We start from the raw sequence: 23,104 nt of genomic DNA on the forward strand, positions 1-23,104 counted from the left end.
TAGTTTTGAGGTGTTCTACCCCTTAGACCAACTTCAATGGTAGGCTAAAAGCCAAATTACCCTCCAAAATTTTCTCTCAAACTCACTCCAACCCAAGAGGAAAATTTGAGCTAAATGCTAAATGCTAAATGCTAAACCAAGATCAAATTCCCCACAAAATTGAGCCCAGAAATCGGAGTGGACTTCACCCAATATTTATCGGAATTTAAATTTTTTTAGATTAAAATGTTCATAAAATTAATTTACAATAGTCTACATATTTATTTAAAAAAATTAATTTAACAAAAAAAATAGTCTAAGTTCATTCTTTAATAATCCCGGCTAAAATTTTAAGCTAGAATGGTTGGAGTAGAAAAATTATTTCTGGGCTAAAAGCTAAATTTTTCGAACTAAAATATTTGATTTTTAGCCTATGTATTAGAGAGGGTCTTATGTGACCAAAATGAATAAAGTTATCATTGTATTGATATATTATTTTAGCTGCAATAATAGCATCTTTCAAAAGGTGGCAGGTTCTCACTGTTCCTGTCCACCCTTAGGAGTTAGGATGGTCATAGTTTAATTGTCTCAACATGTTGCACGTACTGAGGCAGAAAGGACTACATTTATCTGCATTATTGCTACTGAATAGGGCGTACCTAGGGCACAGTACAAAGCTATAAATATTGGTTTGTGGATCTGGTTCTTCATATATTTTAACGGATATGAATCCGAATCTAAATTGCGGATATCTTATAATTCTTATATTCTAATCGTTTATCGTACATTATATCGTCAAAAATTATTTTGAATATTTTATTTAAAATTAAACATAAATAGTATTCAATGAAAATTGACAACATAATATATGATGAACGGTTAGGATGTGAGGATTACTAGAATTCTCATAAAATGAATCCGAATAGGATCCTCTTCCTATTATGACACACATTTTATTGTATATGTGTGACGATTCGGGGACACATTTTGACAACTTTCTAAGGACAACTTTGTAATATATTTCAACGATAAATAATTTATTTTTCAGGTTTTCCTTCAAATATTATCTCTACAAAAAATTACTCAAATACAAAATCATATGACTGGATTAAATAGTAGTCATTTTTGTGTTTCTTTATAGAATCATTTTCTTAAATACAAATGAATGCCTAGTTTTCTGTTTTGTTCACCTTTTGCGAGAATGATAAAAAAATGATAAAGTAAAATATAAAAAGTTCGGATCCTTTAAAAGGATTATAGAATGAGAACCCCCACAAGAATGTATATCCACAAATATGTTTCTCAACTATATATTTAGGATTTGGATCCGGGACATACATTTCTTACACATTTTGTATGGCCCATTTCGTATTGTATTTCAACGATCTTAGCCATATATTTTGGTACATCATTCATATATGGATCATCTTTGCAAGAATTTAGACAAATTTAAAACCATTAAAACATTTATTTATATTAAAAAAATAAACGAATATTGTAATCAGGAAGAAAATGGATGGATATTGTTCTACGAAAGCTCCACAAAGAAACATTTCCTTGGATGCTATTCTACACAATTTGGTCTAACTGGTAAGGATGACGAAAATGTGAATTTGGGAAAACTTTGGGCTGGTTTTTTAATTTGCACATTCACAAATTAATTGCGCTTTGACGGTGATAAATCATAAAAAGAGAACGTTTCTAGTGTTCTTTCCATAAATAAATATTTTTGGGCAATATGGACCCAAAACTTTTTGTTGAACTTATGGACCTAATCAAACCTAAGTTGGGCCTACCCTACGCAGATGTTATAAAGTCAAATTAAGCCTAATTAGGGTCTGTGTTAAAATAAAATGTTGAATCATCCGACGACCAGAGGAGCTTCTATGTCAGATTATCTGCCTGTGGGTGGGCCCCACCGGTTAGATCTCTTGCCATTCATATCGGAAAGAGATCCTTTTTTAATCTCTTCCACCAAGATCACCGGATCAAATAATTCAGATTTTTCAAATTTCATCTAACAACCCATCTATTTTAATCCATTAAAAGCTATGATAATTTTGGACTGTTGAATGAAATTTGAAAGATCCAAATCACTTGAGCCGATGGCCTTGATAGATCTATGTCAGATTATTTGTATGTGGATGGGCCCCACCGTTTAGATCTCTTTCCATTCATATTATCCATTGATATGATCATCACCACTACTCATCCAGAGTTTTCACACAAGAATTAAATGTTTTTTTTTTTTTTTTTTTTTTGAAAAAAAAAGATGTTAGTTTCCAATGCGACAAGGTAATATTACGATTTGAACTAAGTCAATCAACCTACTCTGATACAATGTTAAAATTTTTAAGAGACGAACTATTGGACAATAGCTTAATACTAACCATACTAATTTATTGCTCCACTACTAAGTATAAGACATATTTAGTTTGATTAGTTTCTCAATAAACGATTCTCATATTTTCAACACCTTACATGTCTAAGTTTACCTACCTTATTAATCATGCCTTACTACGTTTATTTGTCTTACACATGCATTATCGAGTGAATAAACAATTTCAAAAATTTCATTTAAAAATTCAAATTTTGAGGCACACCAACATTAATTCAATTGACAGTCAACGAAATCAGCCTCCAAATTATATCGATATTTTCATAAATTGAACTATAAATATTGCCTTAAACAACAATACTTTCATCACACGCAATAATACTTGACTCGAGCAGTAAAACACAAGTCCAAATGTTGACCACGACCGAGGAAACTAGACTTAGACTAATAAGTGTAATTACTCAGAATTTCTGTGTATACACAAATGCGGTAAAAGTAATTAATGAAGTATTACTACTGACCTAATTATCAATGCAGGAAAAAGACGGGTCGTGTTCTACTTACCGTGTTGGGCTTTTGATTCGTGGACGGTCCCCACCCTATGAGACCCGGCATACGTCTACGGCCCAATGGCCTACTGTCCGACTCCTACCACTGCACCGCACTGTACCGTACGCCTTCCCATTTGGAATAAAACTATAGCTCTTTTTTTATGGTTTTGTACAAATAATATTTAAATTAAATATTAATAAAATATTTATTGTCAATAAAAAAAAAAAATTCATAAAATTATCATTATAATCGTCTAATCAGAACTAAACATAAATACAAAAAAAATGGGATGTAATGTATGTGCCCCCAAAATTTTACGTTTTTTTAAAGCCTTACTTACATGTGATTCTAATATATCTATAAATAAAAAATAAAAATTTAACCACTATCCCACAATTGCGTTCTTTCTCACTCTATTCCTCTCATCTTTTCCACGGTCCACACTAACCACCTACAACCCCAATATGTGGGAATTTTTGTTTTTATTGTGAAATTGTATTTCCTTTTAAAATTCTAATTGAAGAAGGACAACTTTAGGATTATGAAAGTTTCACTCTTTTTGCATTTTCAATTTATATATACTGGTCTTTTACCACACATGTCATAATTGCCTCTTTTTTATTTTTATTTATTTATTCTAAAAAAGTTGAATTAATTACATTTGTTTAAAAGATTAAATAAAATAGATATGTAAGTAACTCGTCCTCATATACGTGAGGTAGTTTTGATTTTAATTTTTATAGTTTTCTCCCTTATAAATTAAATTGCGTTATTTAAAAAATTAAATAAGGGAGCAGCATTTTTTGGTATTACTTTTTAACATATTCTCACTTTGTGTATACGTATAAATTTATTTATTTATTATTTTACCAAAACAAAATTATTGATTATTTATATTATAAATAGGTCCGTAAATTTTTTGGATGACTTGTTACTTGACACCAAATGTCACGAAAATAACAAATTTTAGGTCAACCTATTAACAAATCAGATCGTTATCTATAATAGATAATGTCATATTTTTGTGTTCCGAAATTGTAACTTGCAAGTGAATGAAAGTTGAACTTTGTAAGGAACATGAGATCTAAGTTGGGAATTTTCTATAGCCAATCCCATAATTTTTGCTCACCATCTGACTGTGATGGTCACCCTCGTATATATCATTATGGAATGAGTTTAAATTTCAAAGTCTGTGTAATTTTTTACACACTTTTTTTAGCCATTTACACAATTTCGTTTAATTATAACCGTTAATTTATGTTTGATTTATTTAACTCAATGAATATAATTAACAAGAAATATGCGAGAATCTAAAAATAATGTGAAAATCACTTAAAAAGAACTTGAAAGTTGAAAGGGAAAAAACAGGGAAAATGGAGGCAGCGTTAGGCAAATAATGGTGGTCCCCCTCCATTTCATCATGTCATCCTCCTCCCTCCGTTTAACCCTCTCTCTCTCTCCTCACTTTCTCTCTCCTAACTCAGCTTCAGCTCTCACGAACTGTACAAATCAAATGAGGTAAGAAAATCCGTATAATTTTAAAACAGGACACCCAAAACAAGCAACGGTGCTTTCGTAATACTTCCAATGCCCCAGAACCAGAACTACTAATATCTCTCTCTCTCTCTCTCTCTCTGTCGTAATACTTCCAATGCCCCAGAACCAGAACTACTAATCTCTCTCTCTCTCTCTCTCTCTCTCTCTCTCTATATATATATATATACCCACTTGCCCAATTTGCCCACATTTGCTAGCTTTACCCATTTCTCTCTCACACCCAATTTCAGTCACAGAGACCACTGTTCTTCCCGAGACCTTAATCAAATTACCGGGCTTTTGCTTAATTGATACCTACACTTTGTCCGAGTTGAGAACTGAGCAATTTGTCACGGAACTGAGCTCTGTTTCAGTTCAATTTGCCGCCTAATTCAATGGACCCAACCGGAGCAACCGTACCTGGATCCACTTTACCGGGACCCGAGCTCGAGTCCCTCCAATTCCGGGAAGAAATTCACCAACTCATGACCGTGCCGCCCGAGAACGCCAGCTCCTTCACCGCGCTTCTAGAACTTCCGCCGACCGACGCCATGGAGCTCCTCCACCTCTCGCCGGAATCCAACTCTGCTCCGCTGCTGGCCGGCGTCTCTGCCGACCCCCAACACGCGCCCTACGTCCAGCAGCCCCCTTTCAATTCCAGCCTAACTTTCCCTACCAATTCCGCTCTAACCGAACGCACCGCCAAGTTCTCGATCTTCGCCGGCGATGGCTCGCCGGACATTAGCTCCGTGCCGTCGTACTCCGGCGCCGAATTGGAGAAGGTGAAGACCGAGCCGGCCGAGATCGATTCGAACCCTAACTCGTCGCAGCTGACGCTCGACGAGACCAAGAACAACCCGAGGAACTCGGCGAAGAGAAAGGAGCGAGAGAAGAAGGTAATTCCCCGTCCAATTAGGGTTTCTAGGTTCCCCTTTTTCGGAATTTTGCTGAAATTTCAAAGTGAGCAATAACAAATTCGAATTGAACCCCCTTCACTTTGTGAAATTCAGATTAAAGCCCCGACGAAGAAGTGCAAGACCGAAATCAAAGAGGACGCCGAGAAGATGCCGTACGTTCATGTCCGAGCTCGTCGCGGTCAAGCCACAGACAGCCATAGCTTAGCTGAGCGAGTAATCCTTTGATTAATTAAACCCACAATTAATTTTCACTAATCAAATATTTTGTGCTAATTAATTAAATATTCTGGGATTTTACAGGCGAGGAGAGAGAAGATTAATGCGAGGATGAAGCTGCTGCAGGAGCTGGTCCCAGGATGCAATAAGGTTCGATTAACTTTTAGGATCTTAATCTTTTGATTAATTGGTTGATTGGGGATTTTAAGTATGCTTGTTCATTGGAAAAGTGCAAATTGTGCTTTTTAAGATATTATGTGCTTTTTTAAACAACGGTTTTGTCATTGTCACCTTTTCACAAAAGTGCCTTGCTTTTCTACCAAGAAAAGTGCTCTCGGGGAGATAAATTTTTCATTGTGACGGGAACACGGATAGTACATCACGTGTTTTTATAGAAGTTGTAAGAAATTTTATTTTTTTAAGTTATTAACTTTTTAACACACATATCCCACCATTTGTATAGTGACACGTAGTGTACCATTCTGTACCGGACATATTGAAAAATCTCTTTATTCATGTTCCAATGGCATTTCCGTAATTACAATGCAGTTTCATTTTTTATTTTTATAATTTGGAGGAGAATTGAGAAAATGGAAAGTTGTAGTGGTGGGGTGAGGGTGGGTGTGTGTACTGGGTATGGTAAGGAGTCATTTTTAAGGTTAATTCTGTCATATGAAATTTCACTTAGTTTTGTCATGTTAGGAATTTGTACTCTTTTTCTTTGTCTAAATGACTCGTGATTCCAAATTAGTCTGAAATAAAGATATTTGAACTCGGGTGTAAGGCGGCGAACATATTGCCATGTTTGACCGCGGAAACAATCTTATGCTCTTGGTATATACCCTTTTCTTCCTTCCTCTCTCCTCATGTGATAAGAGGTACGAAGAAAGAATATACCAAAGTGTGTAAGTTGTAGACGTCTAACTGACCTAACTCAAATCTGTCATGACCCACTACTACTAATTCACTTAGAACATAGCTGAATTTTGTTTTAAATGACGGATACGCCCTTACTGACTAGGACATTGTCATGGGGTAATGCTAGCTGGACTGAGTTGTGGTGCTTTGGGGGAGAGACCCCACAATTAGCTGGCATGTTGAATTCGTAGATTTAGATATTTGTGGGTCCCACAAGTTAAAGGGAGGGTTCCCTCTACTACCATTTGTAACAAGTTTGGTATCCATCCCTCGTTGGATGACGGAAAAAGGAAGACAAAAGAAAGCCTCCTCTAACAAACTGCCCTTCACCACCTAACTGCGTGGGACATCATGATGTGAGTGCGTGAGAGTCCAATTTGCATTTCACTTGATTGAGCTGAACCAAAGATCTAGCATGCCTAAGATTCCTATCTGCTGATGGCAAGTTTTTGGGATTTTCTGGTATAATTTGTGTGAAATTACCTCAAATTGGATAGGACAAAATTTCGAATAAAATTTAGCAAATTACCTTCTCTTCGGTGTAGGTTTGATAATAGAAAACAAATGTGATTGATTTCTATCTGCTCTCATTCACATTGGAGTTGATCCATTGAGCTGTACACTGCTGGACGCTGACGGATTGCAATAAAATTTTACTCCACGTGATTCACCTTGCGGAAAGTGCCTAATGAGGACATTTTCTTAAATGAGTTGTTTATTTTAGTGTATATTTGATTCATTGCATCTGCATCTTGCCGTCAAAATATTCAAGTTTCAAATGTGCTTCCGTGTGGAATTGCACATTTTAGAAGTCATTCTGTTATTCTCCAGTGAAGTTGGCTATTGTATTTCAGTCTGTTCTTCATGCCAACTCTTGTTGTTCAAATAGACACGATGACAATGTTTTTGAAAATGGGAAATGTGGATCCATGGTGATCAGTTTGAGATTCTTATTGGGAATACCTTGAATTTCTGTAAAAAATTGTTCTACTCAGATATGATCTTAGTTTGGCTTGATCTGTAATTGGTCTCTTTACAATGACAAGAAAAATATATGATAAAGAAAATTATCTACCCAACTTAGGGCTCGTTTGGAAGTGCTTTTAAAATGACTGAAAGCGCTTTTGATGAGAGTGCTTTTGGAACCAATCCTTAGTAGAAATGCAAGTGCTTTGGGAACCCAAAAACATTTTCACCAAAAGCGCTTTCAGCCATTCTAAAATCACTTCCAAACGAGCCCTTATTTTTGCTGGTCAAATTTTATATGAGGAGCCAAAACATTTTGATCAATAGAGGGATACTCCAGTTACGGGTTCCATCTCGTTGAGTAGAATGTGTTAAATCAAACTTTTTTCTGTTAAAGGATCTTACGAATACCTTGAATCATTTGAATGTTTGTATGCATTTTTGAGAAATATTTTATGTTTCCAATTTATATAGTCACTGACTAAAAGAATTTTACTTTGCAGATTTCAGGAAAAGCATTGGTTCTAGACGAAATCATCAATCATGTGCAGTCCCTACAACATCAAGTTGAGGTCAGACCTGCTGCACATTTCGTACATCTCAAGTAATAGTTTTGACACTGAAATGAAAAGGCTTGTACTCGAAAAAATTGGTTAAAGAATCCTTTATTCCTTTGTTCTTCTGAATAAAACTTGAATGAACTGACGGATTCTTCTTAATCTTATGTGGGCTATTGGAAGCATAACCAGGGATTGGATATGTCGTCTTAAATCCTTGCATAAAACTCATTCAGTCTACCATTTCCATTTCCATAAGGTCTTAGAAAGTTTGGTTCCCGGAAAATCTGCAATTAATCATATTTAACTTGCCCAGAAGTTGTGCATAATTACGGATCTAGGCTCTGCTACCTGTCCTTGTATATACCACCATTTTGGTTTTAACCACTTATGCTTTAGTTATAGTACTGGTAATTTTGAACCATGTTTTAGTGCTATGTTCTGATTCTGGTTAAATTTTACTTTTTGTTTCAGTTCTTATCAATGAGACTTGCAGCAGTCAACCCAGGAATTGATTTCAACCTTAATAGTATATTGGCCGCTGAAGTAAGTATCATGTAGCTCCTTTAATTACTGTTGCATTGTAAAATTGGGAAACTATTAAGCTTGCCCTTGTGTTTTATGATTTTATCAGTTGTTCAGTACTCTTTTCGGGGGTGTGTTTATGCATGCATTCTTAGGTGTCTGTTTCCAGTTTCCATCATATGCAGTTATGCAAAATTATTATACACGTCAAATTGCTCGTGAAATTGCACCCCTGGAACCTGTAATCGTAATATCATATACTTAATAATAATAGCAGTGTAGATTACCAAACACTTTCATGGTATGTCAAGTTGAAGATTTTAGATTTGTGATTTATAACATGACAGACTGCAAGCAAAACATTGACACTATTTTCAGTAATTAATGTCAGGCCAGTGGATGGGTTTTGGACTTGGAGTCCTGTTCTGTCTGCTACCTGGCTAAGTTTTATATATCGACTGTTCTTTAAATTACGCTGATAGCATAAAAATCAGGCGATCTAAAGGTTTATTATGATTGTTGGTTTTAGAGGTACTACTGAAATTGGGGGTCCATGAAAAAGTAACTCTCTTTCGTAATAAATAGAATCATTGTAATTGATGGGCTACAATACATCACAGAGCAAGTTATATCTTTGAGTTAGCTTCAAAAAGTTGATACTGTATGTTTCTGTTACTGATATACTTTTCCCATCCTCCCCAATTTTCAGAGTGGACCTCTGATGGAAAGCAACTTCGCCGGTATGGTTACACCTCTGATGTGGCCGGAAGTCTCAATCAACGCTCACAGACAACCGTTTCAACAGCAATGGCACTTTGACACGCTTCAGCAGCCAGGTTGGGGGCGGGAAGAAGAAAATCATACTTTTATTACCCCAGAACCCCCCCTCATCAGTTGCGACTCTTCAGCAAACTCAGGTAGACCTTAGACTGATATTAAGGTTATTGGCAAAGTTCTTTTGCGTATCTCATTTTCGGGCTGAATTATCAATGAAATATATAGATGAGTTGCAATTTGTTTCATTTGCGACTCAAAAAGCAAAATGAAACAACGATGTTAACTTGATTTCGGTATTTCTTACAGAAAATCTGCAGACAAGTCACTTGAAGAAGGAGATGTGAAGACGTAATTGAGTTGTACTAGTAGAAATGTATATAGAAAGTATAGTATTAGCAGTTAGCAGGAAGTGGAGGAAATTCCTCAGTATTCATGGAGAGTTTCGTTGTTCTCCGAGTTAAGAATATCCCGATTTCCCTCGCCTCGAGAGGAAATAGATTTGGTATGTTTATCCTTATTAAGTATAACTATATATATAGATATACACTAACTATGAGGGTCATTGAATCTAATACCTATTTTTTGAACTGTTTGATTTGATTCCGATTGTAAAATCATTGAAGGAACCCTTGCTTTACACTACTGTTATTACAAGACTTCTTTGTTCATTGTGCACCATGAATTTTTCTGCACTTTAGCAATTACACGGCTAAGCTGCTGATGTATCTTGTCGAGGATTTGTACTCGTTTGATGTCGAAAACTTGTTCTTCGTAGTTAACGCAACTTAACTACATCCTCATCTGTCACAGTACGTCGTTTTGAGTTGACATCTCATAAATGATAGTCTTTACTAAAGCTTACTGATACACTTCTCTATGTTTTTTTAGCAAAATCATGTTACAGAAAGGAAGCAGGCCGTTTTGCTAGTTATTCGATTGGGCTTGATTTTCTTATGTGAAACAAAAGTGGCTTGTATTTTCAATTTTCAATTGGAGCTCTTTAGTTTGCTGCCTAGGGTGAATGGTTTGTAAGGAAAACCAATATCTGGATTTGCTTTGTATGTTACCGTCTAAAATTTAACCAACTCCATATACTCTATAAATTCCGTTCACTCATAATTTATGAGGTGTGGGAAACATGTTAGGATTAGTTGCACACGCAGGTACAAATCAATCATCACTATTCATGTTTTCAGGACACACAAAGCAGGGAGGGATGACCATGTTCATCATATTCTGTGTGCGAGTGCAACTAAACACTTCTTGTTGTGAGAAAATTGAACTTTTTTTTTTCCAGAGTAAATATAAAAATAGACCTAAGGGTTGTTGGTCTAGCAATCAGGTCATTAGTTTGCTCCCAAGTGGTCTGGAGTTCGACTCTCTCCCACAATACCCACCTAGCAAATGCTAGAGTTCCTCGCTCCCAAAAAATGTAGAGTCCGCTGGAGGGCCTAGTGATTAGTCGGGTCAAAGAGTTAGACTAGTTTATATATATTAAATATAACGTGTAACAAACGGGGACATAGCTTCTTGGACTTGAACCCTGGAATCTCCTTAAGCAGTCTAAACAATTTAGAAGGGTACCTTTTGGAAATGGTCAATCAATTTGCCCGCCAACTCTCCCTTTCGTCCTTCCCTCCAAAACCACAGAATTTAAAATCTCTATGCTCCAACGGTCAACTGAGAGAAGCTCTGTTGGAAATGGCCGCTATAGGCCTTGAGATGAAGTTCGACGGCTACTATACGCTCCTAAACGAGTGCATAAACCGAAGGGCTTTCAGAGAAGGGCAAAGTGTCCATGCCCACATGATCAAAACCTGTTATCTACCGCCTATGCACCTCGGAACTCGGTTGATTGTCTTCTACAACAACTGTGATCGTTTGGGTGATGCACGCCGTGTGCTCGACGAAATGCCTGAAAGAAACGTTGTGTCTTGGACGGCCATGGTTTCGGCTTATTCTAAGAGGGGGTATGCCTCCGAAGCCTTGAATCTTTTTCTGCAGATGTTTAGATCAGGTATATTATTGTTTTTATTCGAGTTATGTAAGTGCATCATTCAGACATTGCTCATGCTGCGAGTAAAGATCATCAGATTTTCTTGCTTAATTAAATGATCTTTTGATTAGTTCGAGATTATTGTTTATGTTTTTAATCTCGCTGTGGAACAAGGGCTTCTTGTATTGACAATATCGGCAAACTTTGCAGGTACGGAGCCTAATGAGTTCACATTTGCGACACTACTTACTTCATGTACTGGCGCTTCGGGATTGGACTTAGGAAGGCAAATTCACTCTCTGATAATAAGAAGAAATTTTGAGTCACACATATTTGTCGGGAGCTCACTTCTTGACATGTATGCCAAAGCTGGTAGAATCTATGAAGCAAGAGGAGTTTTCGACTGCTTGCCAGAAAGGGATGTTGTTTCTTGCACTGCCATAATCTCTGGCTATGCCCAGCTGGGTCTTGATGAGGAGGCTTTGGAGCTATTCCGCCAGTTGCAGAGAGAAGGAATGATTTCAAACTACGTCACTTATGCGAGTGTGTTAACCGCATTATCAGGGCTTGCTGCATTGGACCTTGGCAGGCAAGTTCACAACCACGTCCTTCGTCGGGAACTGCCCTCATATGTGGTTCTTCTGAACTCGTTGATTGATATGTACTCTAAATGTGGAAACCTGAGTTACTCAAGAAGGATCTTTGATAGTATGCCAGAGAGAACCGTCATCTCATGGAATGCTATGCTTGTAGGGTATGGTAAACACGGAATGGGAAAAGAGGTCGTTAAGCTTTTCAAATTAATGAAAGAAGAAAGTAAAGTCAGACCAGACAGTGTCACCTTTTTGGCGGTTTTATCTGGTTGCAGCCACGGAGGAATGGAGGATAGAGGGTTGGAATATTTTTATGAGATGGAAAAAGGTGAAAATGGAATTGAGCCAGAGCTTGAACACTATGGGTGTGTTGTTGATCTTCTTGGGCGTGCTGGTCGAGTTGAAGAAGCATTTGAGTTTATAAAAAAGATGCATTTTGAACCAACTGCTGCTATATGGGGTTCGCTTTTAGGTGCCTGTAGGGTTCACTCAAATATCGACATTGGTGAATTTGTGGGTTTCCGGCTTTTACAAATTGAGCCTGAAAATGCTGGTAACTATGTCATTCTTTCTAATTTATATGCTTCTGCAGGGAGATGGGAAGATGTAAGAACCGTAAGGGAATTGATGTTAGAGAAGGCTGTGATAAAGGAGCCGGGAAGAAGTTGGATTGAGCTTGACCAAATCCTTCATACATTTCATGCAAGCGATCGCTCCCATCCAAGAAGAGAAGAGGTGTCTGCAAAGGTGAAAGAATTGTCAATTAAGTTAAAGGAAGCTGGTTATGTTCCTGATTTGGGTTGCGTTTTATATGACGTGGATGAGGAGCAGAAGGAGAAGATACTACTAGGCCATAGCGAAAAACTAGCTTTGGCTTTCGGGCTGATTGCTACTGCTGAAGGAGTGCCAGTGCGTGTCATAAAAAACCTTCGGATTTGCGTTGATTGCCATAACTTTGCGAAACTTGTCTCGGAGATATATCGAAGAGAAGTGTCGTTGAGAGATAAAAACCGGTTTCATCACATTGTTGGAGGAATCTGTTCTTGCGGAGATTACTGGTGAGTTGTGAAGATCCTCCTTAAAAGCTACAAATGTCTGACTTAAGAGCGGAACATATACAAAATAGTTACGCTGTAACCGTGACACGAAAGGGAATAGTGAAACGTAGAATATTGAGAAATTATACGTGATTATTGATGTAGAGAAGTATAACGGCAGTCTCTGTGGACACTCCTGTAATTGAGAAAACCTTTCAATCTTTTTTTGAACAAAGGATATTACGTACACTAAGAGCAATTTTAGTGTGTAAGGGCTCCCCATAGCAATAGGCAATTGAATCCTCTTCACTGAATAGTAACTACCTTTAATGAACAGTAATTGTTTTTTCCATCTTCACCCTTAACCTGAATAATCATGGCAATAAACAATAAAATATTAGTATTTTTATTTTATAAAATAATAAAAAATAATTTTGTTTGTAATTTTGAATAGGATTTTTAACCGATCTCGTCATGTCACGTGTCATTATCCAAAAGTACAATTTTGGTGATAAATTTCGGGAAGGGATCCTAATCCACCAAATCAAGGAATCCGTGCCATTGAAAATCGATCCAACAACTGAAGTTATTATAACTTTTAAAGTGGGCTCCTGTTTGTAGTCGTTAGATTAAATTTCAATGACACGAATTTCTTGATTTGGTGGATTAGGAGGAAGGGATCTGTTCGATACAATTTTTTGTGATAGATTTCGATAAGATTTTATCCAATTCCGTCACAACACGTGTCATTATCTTTTTAGAATCATTGAGGATAAATTTCTAATAAGATTTTTAATCAATCTCGTCTTGCCACATGTTCACATTTCTCGCAACGGCATCTCATTACTCGTAATCGGATAATTAGTAACTTCAACCTCGCTAGAACACAATGCAACATCTTCAATAAGCGTCCAATTCGTACATGCATCATTAGCCATTTTCCTTTTTTTGGAAACAAAAGTATATAGAAACTTTGAGAGAAATATTCGAATGTGGTTGAAAGTATTTGAGAAAATATGGAAGTGTGGTTTAAGGTGGAAGATAATGATAAGGTATTTTTTTAAAAAAATTTAAATTTTTTTATTAACTTAATTAATTTGTACCGTTGGATTACACAAAATTTGAAATTCAACTCTCCAGATTGTGACATAAGGCATAACGGTAACATATCAAATTTTTATTTTATTTTTTTTAACTTTTAAAGTTGAAAAACTTGGACCGTTGATCTTGATTCGAGCGACTTAGAATGTGCCACGTCATCTAGCCGTTGGGGGAGTTTTGAAATTTTTTTCACTGTTGGAAATCGAACAGTCCAGAAAAAAGAGTCTTTGAAATCCAACGGGCGAGAGGGTGCCACGTTGCACCCAGCAACAACTACAAATAGCTTGTTTAGGTTGAGCCCCATTGCTTGCAAATCTTGTCGGTCACGCGCTCTCACGCATGCTTGTGTTGCACGCACCAGACACAAAATTTTTAATAGAGTGGCTGACGTCATCCCCCTCAAGGGCTCGAGCCTTGGATTTACGCCTGAGCTCTCTATCAGGCTCCCCCTTAGCCCAATAGCCTGAATGGGCTGGAGCTGCTTAGGCTGGCGATTTGGGTTGCTGGAGCAGCCAGTCCCCTTGGTGTTTAACCACGCTGGACTTGCTCTAAGAAGAGAGGAGTGGGTTTAGTCTCACAATGGGCTAGCAATAATGTGGTTCAAATTCGTCTTTCAATTTTAAAATCAAAACTCTCACTTTGTTTGGTTTCCAAACAATTCCATATAAACATATAACCAAACCAACACCAATTCACTACACATCTTTATGCAAAAAAAAAAAAAAAAAAAAAAAGAAGAAATAATTAAATTAAACTAAAAGTAATATACGTTAGGCTTAAAATATGGGTTTTGCACTTGTTACATCATCATTTAATGCCCAATTTAACGAATTGACTAAGAATCGTATGACATTGGGTTGAAATAATAAGTAAATGTATGAGATTGAAATGTTGTCTGAGGTTTTAATTGAATAGAAACATGAGCAGGGTAAACTATAATTTACCCTTTATAATTTGTTACGCATCTAATGAAAGTGCATAGAGGTAAACAGAGAGTGTCAAAATTGCAACCATATAAAATATATGGTGGTGCTATCCACATTATCTTTTTTACTTTTCATATATTCCTCTCAATTTCTGGTTGTCAAATCAAAAGTAGAAAGAGCTCACTCCTGAGTCCTGACCCATGATATAAATAAATAAAAGGAACTTTAACGAAAAGCTCCCGGTACTGTTCACTTTAACGAAAAACCACATTTTTATACTAAAAAGTCAATCATGGTACTATTCAATTTACCTTTTATTTTGTCCTTGTCGTTAAAACTCCAAGTTTTCAAGTCATTTTTATTAATTTTCTTATAAATAAAACCTAGGGTAAATAGCATTACCCAAAATATAAATAAATAAAACCCAAGGAGATAAATCTGAGTGGAGTTGGGCTTGTCCACCTGAGTCCTGACCCATAGAATTATATAGCAAAGGCCCATCAGATAAGCAAGCACCACAGAAAATCAAAAGTTCACTCTCCACAAAGCTGCTCTCTCTCTTCCTCTCTCCCTCTCTCTCTCCCTTACGAGCTGGTAATAAAACCCTTGTTCTAACCTTGCACCTGTATGCTAGTATTTCTCTTGTATTACTTCAACAACATCTTTTACAAATCATACCCTGCATTTGCACAAGTGTTCAGTATTTATACCAAACTGCAAGCTAAGGCAGTTACAAGATATTTCCCAAATCTTATCTCTAACCACCTAATTATTATTAGCACTAACAATCAACAATTACTAACAGATGCACTAATATCCAACAATACTAACTGCATAACAGCATCCTATCATTACCCCACCCTAAAAAATGAACCTTGTCCTCAAGGTTGGAATGCAGGAAACCTGTTTACAAATGCTGCATAGTTTTCCCATGTCGCCTCCTCCTTAGGACGATGCTTCCAGTGCACCAAAACCTCTGTCGTGGATGAACTACCCTGACCTGTTAACCGCCTCCGTAAGATTGCCAATGGATAATCCTCCAAGAGTCTGTCCTCTGTAGCTACAGGTAATGGGATTGCAGGAATGAGAGCAGAACCCAATTGTTTCTTCAAGCAAGAAACATGGAAAACTGGGTGAAGTTTTGATGTGGCAGGTAAGTCGATTTTATAAGCCACTGAACCAATCTTCTGCAGCACCTTAAAGGGACCATAAAACCGTGGCTGAAGCTTATGAAAGGGATGTTTAGCGAGAGATTGGTGTTGATAGGGTACCAAACGTAGAAAAACCATATCGCCAACCTCGAAAGATCGTTCACTGCGATGTTTATCAGCATGCTGTTTCATCCGTACCTGAGCCGAGACAAGATTAGTCTTGAGCTGAGACAAAATTCGTGCCCGTTCTTGCAAGCTTCTGTCAACCAAATCAACTTTAGTTGTTCCCGATTCGTAAGTAGGCACAGCAGGAGGTGGTTGACCATATACAACCTCATAAGGTGTCAGCTTTGATGAAGTATGAAAAGTAGTATTGTAGTGCCATTCTGCCCAAGGAAGCCACTGAAGCCACTTTTTGGGTTGATGACTGCAAAAACATCTCAAGTATGTTTCCAAACCCCGATTGGTAACCTCTGTTTGACCGTCGGTTTGGGGATGGTAACCAGAACTGAGACACAATTTGGAACCTTGCAGGGCAAAAAATTCCTTCCAAAAAGAACTCAAGAAAACAGGGTCTCGATCACTTACTATTGTGGACGGCATACCATGAAGTTTGAAGATATTATCAACAAACAGCTGGGCAACTGAATGTGCAGTATAGGGATGAGACAACGGCAGGAAATGAGCATATTTCGAAAGGCGATCGACGACCACAAAGATAATGGTTTTTCCCTTGCAAGGGGGAAGACCCACGATGAAGTCCATTGCTATATCCGTCCACACAGTAGAGGGAATGGGAAGTGGATTAAGTAAACCCGGGGAAGCAAGAGTCTCAGTCTTGTTTTGCTGACAGACCTGACAAGCTGCCACCCACTGCATCACATCCGATTTCATACCTTGCCAATAGAAAGACCTGGAGATCCGCTTATAAGTCTTAAGGAAACCAGAATGTCCAGCCATGGGAGTGCAATGATGCTCATAGAAAATCTTCGCTCGCCAAGAACTCGATGGACTCAAGACAACCCTGCCGTTATACTTCAGAAATCCATTATCAAAATGGTATTTAGTTGCAGAAGTGGAAGCACCATCAGAAGATAAGGATAAGGCTTTAATCTTGGCAAGAATCCAAGGGTCTTGTTCTCCATGCCGCCTTATATCATCCAACCAACCCATGTACGGATACGAAATGGCAGACAACTCAACATAAGAAGTTATTCGAGAAAGGGCATCAGCAGCAATATTATCACATCCTCGTTTGTATTGTATCTCGTAATCAAACCCAAGAAGTTTAGAAATCCACTTTTGTTGAAAAGGGGTGTGAGCTCGATTTTGCAAAAAGAACTTCAAACTGTGATGATCAGTTTTAATAATAAAGTGTCTGCCTTGAATGTATAACTGCCACTTCTTGATTGCATGCACAATTGCCAACATTTCTCGTTCATAAGTGGACATTGCTTGAGCTCTGGGACCTAATGCTTTGCTTGTAAAAGCAATTGGTTTACCACCCTGATGCAAAACAGCCCCGATTCCAGTATTGGAAGCATCAGTTTCTATTGTAAATTCTTTGGAGAAATCTGGTAAAGCAAGAACTTGGGGAGACACCATAATATCCTTGAGAGCGTTGAAAGCCATAGTAGCCTCATCAGTCCATTGGAAGGCATCCTTTTTTGTAAGAACTGTCAGGGGTCCACAAATCTGCCCATAGTTCGGAATAAACTTGCGATAATATCCCGTAAGGCCAAGAAATCCCCGTAAAGCTTTAACAGATTGAGGAAGAGGCCAATCCTGAATAGATTTCAGTTTAGAGGGGTCTGCAGCCACCCCTTGCCTGGACACCACATGGCCTAAGTATTCAATTTGGGACTTACCAAAATCACACTTGGTTTTCTTGACAAATAACTGATGGTCTTGGAGGACATTGAAGACCAGAGACAAATGGTGAAGATGGGATTCCCAAAAGGCACTGTACACTAAAATATCGTCGAAGAAAACCAAAACAAACTTCCTCAAATAGGGTCTGAAAATCTCATTCATCAAACTTTGGAAAGTAGCTGGGGCATTTGTAAGCCCAAATGGCATTACTAAAAATTCATAATGACCATCATGGGTGCGAAATGCTGTCTTCTCAATGTCACTAGGATGTACTCTGATCTGATGATAACCAGCTCGCAAATCCAACTTCGAAAAATATTGAGCACCAAATAGCTCATCCAACAATTCATCAATTAATGGTATTGGATACTTGTCCTTGATTGTTAACAAATTAAGAGCTCTATAATCCATGCACATCCTCCAGCTATTATCTTTCTTTCGAACTAGCAAAACAGGTGAAGAAAATGGGCTGTTGCTAGCTCGAATAAAACCCGAGTCTAATAATTCCTGGACACACTTCTCAATCTCAGATTTTTGTAAAGGACCATACCTATAAGGCCTTGCACTTGGAGGCTTGCTGCCCTCCAAAAGAGGGATTCGATGGTCATGAGAACGGGAAGGAGGCAGTGTGGTTGGTGCTTGGAATACAGAAGCAAACTGAGATAATAAACTATCCAACTCGGTGGTTTGAAGAACAGTGAGATCCCCAACAATAGCAATCTGAGTCTCGGGCTCAATGAAGAAAAGAACCACACCAAAAGGACCTTGAGACAGCAACTTCTCCACTTGACAGGTTGAAACGGGCAGTGGTGAAGGGGGAGGAGAACTACAAAGACAATAGTGCTTCTTACCCAATGTAAATTCCATTTTTAGCTTGTCAAAATCCCAAAGAATAGGACCCAAAGTTCTCAACCATTGAGCTCCTAAAACCACATCACAACCACCCAATTGTAGGACATAGAAATCAGAAATATACTCATATTGTTGAATCTGCAACTTAATCTGAGAACAACAACCCTTACTGGAAATGGTTCCCCCATTTGCAATCATTACCTCAAAAGAACTATTAGAGTCAACCTTCCAACCCAATTGTTTGGCAGTAGACAAGCTAATGAAGTTATGTGAGCTACCCGAATCCAACAACACAACAACTGGACAATTTTTTATGAAACCAGAAACCTTCATAGTCTGAATATGTTGAGGAGCTGATGAACCAAAAACTGCACAAGCTGTAATTTCAATTTGTTGATTATCTTGACCCTCTCCACCTATATCCTCAATCCTATCCGCAGAAAGATCTAATAGTAGTAATTGCTGAGTAGCACAAACATGACCCCGAACCCATTTCTCTGGACAAGAGTAACACAACCCCTTTTTCCTACGATCTTGAAGTTCTTCAAAGGACAGTTTCCTCACATTACTAGCCCGAGATGTACTAGAAGCAGAATTATTACCAGAGAACAGAGGCACAGATTTGGAGGTGGGAACATTACTGAAAGAAGACGCAGAATTTCTGGAGAAATTCCGAACCTTGGTATCTGAGAGTTTGATGTTCAATTGGAAAGCCAGAGCAATTGCTTCATGTACATCAGATGGGCGAAGCAATTTGACATCGTGCCGCAACTCCGGTATCAGCCCTCCAATGAAACAACTGCGTAGCATTACTGGACCAATCTCCGTAGTCCGATTTGCTAACCGACGAAACTCAGAGACGTACTCCTTAAGAGAACCCAACTGCTTCAATTGAACTAGGGCTTCGGTAAAGTCCTCGAATTCAGAGGGCCCAAATTCTTTACAGAAGACATGAATGAAATCTTGCCAATTTGGATAATTCTTGATGCAATTCCGCCATTGAAACCATTGTAAAGCTTCGTTGTCCATATGGAAGGAAGCCATTCGCACCTTTTGTTTATCGTCGACAGTGAAGTAATCGAAATAGTGCTCTGCCCGATAAACCCATGCCAAGGGATCATCGCCGTCCGAGAAGCGAGGAAACTCAAGCTTGATCAATGGCGGCCGTGGTTGAAAAGACGAATCTTGACGGGGAAAACGCTGACCCATATGATCAATTGGATCTGATAGGGTTTCTTCAGAACTACCCATGGGATTTGAGGAATTTCCATGGTCCACAGGGCCACGAGGAGGACGATCAGTACCCGCCAAATGAAATTCCAAGGCTGCAAATCTCGACTCCATGGATGCGATTACAGTGGACAAGTTCTGCATTGTCGACCCGATCGTCGCGACGGAAGACTGGATTTCCTGAACCGAACCTTCAAGAGCTGCTACTCGTGTATCCATGGTTTTGGCACGCGTCGTTGCTCGCGTCATACAAGAAGGGAAACGTGGAGGATTGTTACTGGCTGATACCAATAATAAAACCCTTGTTCTAACCTTGCACCTGTATGCTAGTATTTCTCTTGTATTACTTCAACAACATCTTTTACAAATCATACCCTGCATTTGCACAAGTGTTCAGTATTTATACCAAACTGCAAGCTAAGGCAGTTACAAGATATTTCCCAAATCTTATTTCTAACCACCCAATTATTATTAGCACTAACAATCAACAATTACTAACAGATGCACTAATATCCAACAATACTAACTGCATAACAGCATCCTATCAGCTGGGAGCAAAAGTCTTCACCATACCCGCCTCCACAATGCTCCGCCATCGCCTCGTCCAGGCGCTCCGAACCCGCGGCGGCTCTGCCACCGGTCCTAGCCGGTGGACCAGCCCGGGCCACGAGGAACAACCCAAAGGCTACCTCTTCAATCGGACCCCACCTCCCCCAGGCCAGTCTCGGAAATGGGAGGATTGGGAGCTCCCGTGCTACGTCACCAGCTTCCTCACCATCGTCATCCTCGGCGTCGGCCTCAACGCCAAGCCTGATCTCACCATCGAGACTTGGGCTCACCAGAAAGCCCTCGAACGGCTCGAGATCGAGCAGGCCGGCCTCTCTGTCGCCGCGTCGGGCGAATCTGACTGAAATGCGATCTGGATATGCCGGTTTGTTCTGAGATCGATCCCTTTTTTTTGGTTGAGTTGAAATGGGTTTTCGGTTGTTGATATGATATGTAGTTGAAATAAGGGTTTGGGGATGTTTACTTCATAATTTAGTTGTTTTTCAATTATTTGTATGTTTTTACTCTTCGATGTTATCGAATAGTTCATCAATTTCTTGCCTCTAATTACAGTTTTTTATGCTTATAATTTGAATTATGCAGTGGTATCAGTAGCTAAATTTATAGAATTAGGATGCATTCGTGAAAATTTCTAGGACTAGGATGCCATCTATGTGCCTTAAGGGCTTACACTGTTGATAGTTAGTCCGAAGAGCATAAGTAGGATATATTTGTACTGGGTTTTGCTTCGAATGATGATAGATGTGTAACGAAGGTTAACAAAATGATAATGATGCTAGATGTGTAACGAAGGTTAACAAAATGATGCGACAACTTACATGGTATGTAAGCGCTTGCATCAGTTTATAAATTAGACATTGTAGAACTTTGGGAACAGTTAGCGGGCTTCTTTTTCTTGTAATTGTTCATTCGGAGATATAAGTTTTAGAGGCATGGAGAGAATCAAAGTGCTGAATTGATACATAGGAGCCAGGATTGTAATCTATGTGCATAAAACATATCTGGATACTTAGCACTTACACAGTAACACTAGTAATGAGAATGCCATCCCACTTTATAGGTCTACAAGTTATATTTCGAAAATCGAACTATACATCTCATAGGTCATCCCTTAAAGATCATCTCAGCATAAAATAAAAAGAATACGAAATTATATGATCTTTGAATCGAAAGAAGTGTGCCCAAAATACTGATGTTCGAATCAATTTTTAAGCTATGTTGAAGTTTGAGGAACCTAAATAGGATAAATTTTGTAGGGATTTTGCTTAAAATGATGCTAGATGTATAGAAAAAAGGTTTACTAAATCATGTGAAAATTACATGGCATGTAAGCTCTTGCATCGGGTTATAAACTTAAACACCATAGAACTTTGATACCATTTAGCATTTTTCTTTTTCTTATAATTGTTTCCTGGAAACATAAATTTTGTATGTGTGGAAATAATCAAAGTGCTGAATCGTGATATAGGAGCCAGGAGTTGTGGTTTCCATGAGTTTTACAAATCACATTTAGAATATAAATGCAGATCAATGAAATTTTTCTCTGAAACTTTGGAAGTATTTGGGTTGGTAAATAACGCACTCAAAGGTTTTGATTAGCCAGTATCATGAACACTGTCTCTATTCCATATTTCATCATTGAGGTTGTCGGCTAACTCTTGAAAGAAGATTCATTCTCTTTAGTGGGATGGAGTATGTTGTGGTCTCACATTATAAAACTTGGTTGATGCTTGGGTGATTTCTTGGTTTGATCATAGAGGTCTTTTGTGCTGTTAGGAAAATCATAAACATAGTTTAGGTGTCGTTAGCTAAAACTAGAGCACTGTGGTAATCACCTATATCTATAACTGAACTGGCTGGTACCCTTTTCAGCGGGTTTAATTATGTTTCAAGTTGATTACCATTGAGAGATGCAAACGGGTGAATTGTTCTAGTTTTATATAATCAAGGAATTGTTTCTGGTACTTATCAGTGAGGTATTTTTCATTTGACATGTGATGGATTTTCATGGTATAGTTCATTTGTATCAAGAAGCTGGAGCTCTTGTTGCATTGTCACTCCATACCGTTTCCCAATCTTAGCGACTTGTTTTTGGTATAAAAAATGAAGGGTTGGGACCTTGGCGTTGATGAAATTTAGATTCAGTTATCTCTGTCCTTTTATTTTTAAGTTTTTCAGACATAGGCAACAGGGTAGCCCTGAAAAGTCCCAGGTTGTGATGAATTGGTACAATGGGTACATAAAAGGATCAGCAGCTAGTCTTTGTTCCAGGTTGATTTTCTTGTTAGATTTAGTTGAATCGAAGCTATCATCTTTGAGGGATTTTGAGTTGTTCTGTATGGTTCAAATATATGCCATGAACCTTGAATGTTGCAAAACCATGAGTTTGTAGTTAATTGGTGCTCCATGTAATGGGACATAGGTTCGTGTGTGGTACAGATGTTCTCATGTGTATTTTTCTCATGTTTTATGGAGAAACTTCTCTTCTTTCGAACGAA

At 38.1% G+C, this 23,104-nt stretch overlaps 3 protein-coding genes across 5 annotated transcripts; all 3 read left to right on the forward strand.

Annotated features, from left to right (window-relative positions):
- The first annotated feature begins 4,304 nt into the window (after nucleotides 1–4,304).
- On the forward strand, nucleotides 4,305–9,949 carry LOC103939157 (transcription factor bHLH48). Of its 2 annotated transcripts, XM_009349217.3 has the most exons (7): nucleotides 4,314–5,301; nucleotides 5,416–5,535; nucleotides 5,623–5,688; nucleotides 7,926–7,994; nucleotides 8,454–8,525; nucleotides 9,214–9,421; nucleotides 9,588–9,949. In XM_009349217.3, the coding sequence occupies exons 1-7, from the start codon at nucleotides 4,801–4,803 to the stop codon at nucleotides 9,623–9,625; spliced, it is 1,074 nt and encodes a 357-aa protein (XP_009347492.2). In that variant the 5' UTR covers nucleotides 4,314–4,800; the 3' UTR covers nucleotides 9,626–9,949. The 2 variants fall into 2 exon arrangements, 1 of the variants encoding a protein (XP_009347492.2); XR_007255404.1 differs by lacking the exon at nucleotides 9,588–9,949 and having other exon boundaries at nucleotides 4,305–5,301; nucleotides 7,926–8,026.
- Nucleotides 9,950–10,521: 572 nt separating this feature from the next.
- Nucleotides 10,522–13,154, forward strand: LOC103936950 (putative pentatricopeptide repeat-containing protein At3g13770, mitochondrial). Of its 2 annotated transcripts, none has more exons than XM_009346837.3 (2): nucleotides 10,522–11,298; nucleotides 11,488–13,154. In XM_009346837.3, exons 1-2 carry the CDS (start codon nucleotides 10,875–10,877, stop codon nucleotides 12,930–12,932), a joined length of 1,869 nt encoding a protein of 622 aa, XP_009345112.2. In that variant the 5' UTR covers nucleotides 10,522–10,874; the 3' UTR covers nucleotides 12,933–13,154. The 2 variants fall into 2 exon arrangements, with proteins under 2 accessions (XP_009345112.2, XP_048432494.1); XM_048576537.1 differs by having other exon boundaries at nucleotides 11,019–11,251.
- Nucleotides 13,155–15,466: 2,312 nt separating this feature from the next.
- LOC103936949 lies at nucleotides 15,467–21,152 on the forward strand. Its single transcript, XM_048576376.1, has 2 exons — nucleotides 15,467–15,528; nucleotides 20,591–21,152. Exon 2 carries the CDS (start codon nucleotides 20,624–20,626, stop codon nucleotides 20,948–20,950), a length of 327 nt encoding a protein of 108 aa, XP_048432333.1. The 5' UTR covers nucleotides 15,467–15,528; nucleotides 20,591–20,623; the 3' UTR covers nucleotides 20,951–21,152.
- The last annotated feature ends 1,952 nt before the right edge of the window (nucleotides 21,153–23,104 follow it).

Source organism: the organism of the source record quoted next, unplaced genomic scaffold (genome assembly GCF_019419815.1).
Source record: "Pyrus x bretschneideri cultivar Hongxiangsu unplaced genomic scaffold, Pyrus_bretschneideri_v1 Contig9, whole genome shotgun sequence".
In the NCBI taxonomy this organism is placed as follows: Eukaryota; Viridiplantae; Streptophyta; class Magnoliopsida; order Rosales; family Rosaceae; genus Pyrus; species Pyrus x bretschneideri.